At 38.1% G+C, this 6,392-nt stretch overlaps 1 protein-coding gene across 1 annotated transcript in view; it reads left to right on the forward strand.

The window, feature by feature from the left end:
• tbc1d14 (TBC1 domain family member 14) overlaps positions 1 to 6,392 on the forward strand; it is a 96,478-nt gene that overhangs the window by 67,731 nt on the left and 22,355 nt on the right. Inside the window, exon 6 of the mRNA XM_015393235.1 lies at positions 6,149 to 6,267. Within this exon, the coding sequence (XP_015248721.1) occupies positions 6,149 to 6,267 (119 nt within the window). The remainder of the gene's footprint in view (positions 1 to 6,148; positions 6,268 to 6,392) is intronic.

Genomic DNA, 6,392 nt, shown 5'->3' on the forward strand with positions numbered 1-6,392 from the left:
ACTCTGCTTTGCTTCAAGTAACAGTAACTCAAGCTAGGGATGTGCCAATGAAACTCTTATTTCAGGTGCAATATAATATTTCAGTTTTAAGTATGGGAGCTGAAGTGCTGATTGTATTGATTATAAAGTTTACATATTTTTGCTGGTTTTAAAGTTTTCAGGATTTTTTGCATGTTAAATAATAATACCTCAGGCAATCTTAGAATATTGTCAAGTCGCGTTATATTTGGGTAATTTGAACATATTTGATCCTCCTCCTATAAACACTTAATGGAAATATTTTTTACTCAGGACCTAACCTGTGCTGCCATGTTTATTGCGGCACAGCTTGATGATAGAAGTTTTGTTCAACTTCCCATTTATTTAAAGCGAAAAACAAGCAGCCCATAATAATCTTACTAATCTCAGCTCATCCTCTGTAAAACTCTAATGCTACGTTCACACCGCAAGCAGCAGGAGCAGCAAAAACATGTGTGCTGCTTCATTTTTGATGCTTGTACTAGTTTAGTTCTGCTCTGGCTGCACGGTGGGAAATTGGGTCTGATGTGCGTTGGGCGGAGCTACTCTATCCTTTCTTTGCCTGGAACAATGGCAGCTATATTTGCTGTGATCAGTGAGTAAAAAGTAGTTTTAATATATTTTCAGGTGAGAACATGCACCTGAAAACTTAATCTGTGCAGTCAGTTCATCCAGATTCATCCAGTTTGCTGCGGAGGCTGGAAGGCTTTTTTCATATACATAATCCAAACTGCAGGCAACAGAATAATAAAAGTGAACATGTTTTGCCAGCAGATTTTGGCATTTTAAGTTATTTTAGGCGTTAACAAACTGTTTCAGAGGAGTGATCATAGCGCTCTGCATCAACAGTGTTGTCTGTCTCCCTGCCAGCTGCCAGATCAGCTTCTCTGATTGGTTGATGTGGCGCGTCGAGCAGGAAAAGTAAAATATTTCCAGCTCCACCAGCTGCTGCTTTAACCAGCTGCTTCAGGTGTGAATGTAGCATAAATGTTCCCTGTAGCTCTGTTGTTCTGAGGATAGTTGCCCAAAATCTAGACAAGTAAATAAGTGAATTTGTTCTTGAATTGAGAAGGTTAAATAAACATTTTGCCAATGGAACAAGACAATGTACATTTAAAATAAGAAAACACAATTGCATTGTCTTATTTCAAGTGCATTTTATCTAAATATCTTATTTTAAGAGTAAAAATACTCATTCCATTGGCAAATCATCTCATTTACCTACACAATTCAAGGGTAAATACACTTAATCTAAGACATTTTTACTTATTTCTTGATCATTTTCCCAGTGAGAGTAAAGAAAATATGCGAGCCCATGAGACGGCCAGTGGCTGGAAGTTAGAGGGGATTCTGCTGGGAGTCGCAGGGCAGTGGGCTGCCACCAGATTGTTACTTTAGATAAAGAATTAGTTTTTTTCAGCAGTAGCAGATCCCCCCTGAGAGATATTTTAGTGATGCTACGATCAATAACTGAATATTTGCCTGTTAATTCATCCTGCGTACCTATTTTATAGTTAATATGTAATTACACTGACATGAGCAATTATTGCTCCTTGTCAGATGTTTGCATGAGCAATAGTTAATCAAGAATCTATGCTGTCTCTATGGACCCATCATAACGTTTTGGGTTGAGACAATGTGCAGAAAACACACAAACACAATAGAGAAAATGAAAAACCCATCGTAGAGAAATGACCGTCCCAAAGTCTTTAGGACGTTCTTGAGGGAGGAAAAAAAAAAAATGCGAAAAGGAACGCACGAGGAAAATTGTAAACTGTAAAATATCGTTAAAGAAAATATATAGATGGAGTTGTAGCCTGATGCATATTTGAACTTTTTCCTATACATAAACATTGGGTAGATTTTTATATATATTTTTTTTTCCTTCTACAGTCCGAGTTTAAAAAGATAAAGATACCTAGTTCATTGTGGGATCTATGACAATGCAGCTCTACGTCCTTTTAAAGGTTGTTACATGGATGCAAGTTAATGGTAAACTGATGGGAAACAAACGGTTGTTTCTGGAGATTAGTCGCCATGGTTTGTTTTGTTTATTCTGTTAAGATCTCTTAGTTAGATAAAACAGTTCTTACATTCACACCAAACATTTAGCAACATCAAGGCAACAGGAAGTAGGACCAAATTCACTCTGATACAATACATGAAGTAACGACAGGAAAAAGCCATCTACACAGGTTACTCCTGAGTAAATGTAATCTCAACCTTTTACAATGTCAACTGGTTGTGAATCTACAAGATGCTTCTTCAGCCAAAGGTTTCCTCAAAGCAATACTTTATTTTAACCATTTTATTTAATATCTGTTTAACTTGAAGGTTCCAGGTTCTAATTCTATCCTTTCCTCCAAGACGTACTCAATGATTATGCTTCCTGTGGACAGATTGAAACAGGGAAATAAGATCATCCAGTTGCCATAGATTTAGTCATCTCAGCATTAACAGGGTTCCCGCGGGTCCTTAAAAAGTCTTAAAANTGTAATTACACTGACATGAGCAATTATTGCTCCTTGTCAGATGTTTGCATGAGCAATAGTTAATCAAGAATCTATGCTGTCTCTATGGACCCATCATAACGTTTTGGGTTGAGACAATGTGCAGAAAACACACAAACACAATAGAGAAAATGAAAAACCCATCGTAGAGAAATGACCGTCCCAAAGTCTTTAGGACGTTCTTGAGGGAGGAAAAAAAAAAAATGCGAAAAGGAACGCACGAGGAAAATTGTAAACTGTAAAATATCGTTAAAGAAAATATATAGATGGAGTTGTAGCCTGATGCATATTTGAACTTTTTCCTATACATAAACATTGGGTAGATTTTTATATATATTTTTTTTTCCTTCTACAGTCCGAGTTTAAAAAGATAAAGATACCTAGTTCATTGTGGGATCTATGACAATGCAGCTCTACGTCCTTTTAAAGGTTGTTACATGGATGCAAGTTAATGGTAAACTGATGGGAAACAAACGGTTGTTTCTGGAGATTAGTCGCCATGGTTTGTTTTGTTTATTCTGTTAAGATCTCTTAGTTAGATAAAACAGTTCTTACATTCACACCAAACATTTAGCAACATCAAGGCAACAGGAAGTAGGACCAAATTCACTCTGATACAATACATGAAGTAACGACAGGAAAAAGCCATCTACACAGGTTACTCCTGAGTAAATGTAATCTCAACCTTTTACAATGTCAACTGGTTGTGAATCTACAAGATGCTTCTTCAGCCAAAGGTTTCCTCAAAGCAATACTTTATTTTAACCATTTTATTTAATATCTGTTTAACTTGAAGGTTCCAGGTTCTAATTCTATCCTTTCCTCCAAGACGTACTCAATGATTATGCTTCCTGTGGACAGATTGAAACAGGGAAATAAGATCATCCAGTTGCCATAGATTTAGTCATCTCAGCATTAACAGGGTTCCCACGGGTCCTTAAAAAGTCTTAAAAAGTCTTGAATTTAACGTGCCTTATGCTGTAGGAACCCTGATTAATCACCAACTTATTTTAATTTGTCTAATGATCTACAAATTTATTTTCTTTAATTTAATTCCAAAGTAATGTGATTGAACAAATAAATGGTTGAATCATCTGCGTTTAGGACAAAAGTTTAACATTTTGAAATAAAAGGAAAATAATTATTAAAAACAGAACATAACAATGGTCCAAGATGGCCCCACTCCACCAGACAGAGCCTTTAATACAGACTTACTAACTTTAACAAGAACAATAATCTTTAGATTCTCCATGTCGATTGTAGAGCTTTCAAAGCCAAACAAACTCAACTTCTCCAATAGAGAAGCGTAATTTAGTTAAGCAAAGACAACAACTACAGCTAACAATACAATCCTGAAAATAATCTCCTGAATGTTCCTACATTTATCCAATCATCAGTCATCTGAGATAATGTCGTTGTTGTGAAGCGCCCTGTCTTATAAGCATGAGGAAATGGACAAGTATTTATTTATAGTTTTTTTTTTGTCATTTCCTCAAACCTTTTTTTAAATCTTTTTCTGAAGAGTCATGATTTTTGGCAATTTTTTGACAACTGAAATAACCATACATCTGCTTAGTCAGTACCTGAAGGTGTTAAGTTTTATAGAGGTCAAGGCATTTTTTTTACTGCAATTATATCTGGTTTATTAAAACTAAATAGTTTAAATTTGATATTATTTACATAAATAAATCCCCATTTAACCTTCCAATCAGGAGCTGTCGTAACTGTTGCACTTTAAGCTTTTTAATGACTACTTAAAGAAGCCTTTTAAAAGTTTTTACTAAAAAACACCTATAGAATAACCTTTTTATTTCACCCTTTATGGCTACAACGCTGTTTGATGATTAGAATGACACCTCAGTAGTTCGGCATTGCTGCATCTGTAAGGCTGTAGCCTATTTTACTTGAATGCACTTCGGGTCGGAAGTTTCCGCTCTATTCTGTGGAATTGACGTCAGATGCATCCATGTTAAATGGGTCCAATATAGTAAGGAATCCAAGCGTTATAATCAAGATGGATGTTGTGGTTGCTCGAAGGGGACCAGCATCCCATAAGATGAAAAAAGTAAAAACAAAAAAACACAAAAATTGTCAAGGAGTAGCGCAAGCTACCAGCACACGCGGAAGATTGCTGCAGTTCTGGGTTTGTGCCACAGGTGGCAGTATCATTAGAAAACTCCGCAATGCCTCTTTAAATATTTTGCCGTATCTAACGTTTAGGGTACAAAAATCACGTCCCTGGTCAGGACCTAATTTATCGCATTGTGCCGTTACTGCCTTCTGTTGGTGGTGCGCAGGGATTTGAGCTTTTTATTTTTAATCTGGATTTTTTTTTAATTGGTTTTGAGGACCAGAGGGGAACGAACGGCAAAGTCAGGAAGTATCTGGCTAATTTTTTAACACTATACCACGGAGGAAACTCTATTTAAGTCAATGACATGGATTTGGTTTGTTTGGGCAACATCTTTAGCCTAGCCTCACTTTAGTTGTGCTTAGAATCTGGAATTTTGAAGTCAACATTGCCGCCACCTGCTGGTGAAGTAGAAATATGCCAGCTTTTTCTTGTCATGCAAACTTTTTTTTGTTTTTTTTTTCCAGTGCTTATCCTCATTATTGTCCCTCTGCATTTAACCCATCCCCTTAGGGAGCAGAGGGCTGCCATTGTGCAGCGTCACAGGAGCAGTGTGGGGTTAATGGTCATTGCACAGGGACCCAGAGTGGCAGTCTTAAAGCACAATACCCTAACCACTAGGCCACCACCCCCCTTTTTGTATTTAATTTTTTTTACAAAACCCATGAAGAGAATGTTTTGTGTTTTATTTTTTTATGTTGAAGCCAAGTTCTTTTCTTTAAGTAAGAGGTCAGTAAATGTCAGATCTCACATTAAAGAGGAATGAATGCCATGGTCTGCATCAGTGCTCTGTTGATCAATGAATAACTCCGTTCCTGCAGACCTCAGTCGACGTGATTAAGTCAGAGCGGACATGCCGTGGTCTCTGATTCAGTTTAATGTTGTGCATTCATGTTGCACTTGTTCTATTTTTGGCTGGATCATAATTAGTCAGAAAGGGAGTTTTAAAAAGTACGCCCCTGAAAGTGATTGCCGCATAAGGCTGATTGCACACAGAGGCTGAGAGTCAGCTGCTAGCTGCTCTATGACCCCAGCTGGAGCAGACTGCTTGTCACATGGCCTCCCTTATTCATGGGATCTGTCACACCCAGCGGATGAATCAAGCTGCACGCTCACTGGACATAAACTGAATGACGGTGTGTCCGCGACAGCTTTGTCACAAGGTTGTCAGGCCACCTTCTGGTGGCTTCAGGGGAAGGAAAAAACCCAAACCTCCGATGCCTTTGTTTTGTCTTCTTTGTAGTTTTCCAAGTTATTTCAGTCCTTCATTAAATCTCATCGGTGTGTCATTCCATATCAGCATCTGACTCTGTGAAGCACCTTAAGGCTCTTTTCCCACACTCTGAATCCACCTTTTCTCTAGCTCAGCTTCATGCTGATCACATGTTGACGCCAACGATCAGGATCACACTAAATGGAGATCACAAAATGCTGTCTATACGGGCATGTTTTTGTCCTGTTTCATTAACATTTCTGTGTTTATCTACAGGAATATGAAACAAAGAGTGGCAGAGCTGGCAACCAGACATCCCCCAGGCCGGGTGTGAGGAAAAACCTGGACTTTGAGCCCCTCTCCACCACGGCGCTGATCCTGGAGGACAGACCTGCGTACGTCTCCTAATCCTTCCATTGCACTCATGTCTTCATCATCCAGATCATTAGAGCTTAAAGGAATAGTACACCCAAAACATGATTAGCCTTCATTTTCTACTCACCCCCATGCTGAACAACAC

This window comes from Cyprinodon variegatus, unplaced genomic scaffold (assembly GCF_000732505.1).
Source record: "Cyprinodon variegatus isolate N-32 unplaced genomic scaffold, C_variegatus-1.0 Scaffold631, whole genome shotgun sequence".
Classification (NCBI taxonomy): domain Eukaryota; kingdom Metazoa; phylum Chordata; class Actinopteri; order Cyprinodontiformes; family Cyprinodontidae; genus Cyprinodon; species Cyprinodon variegatus.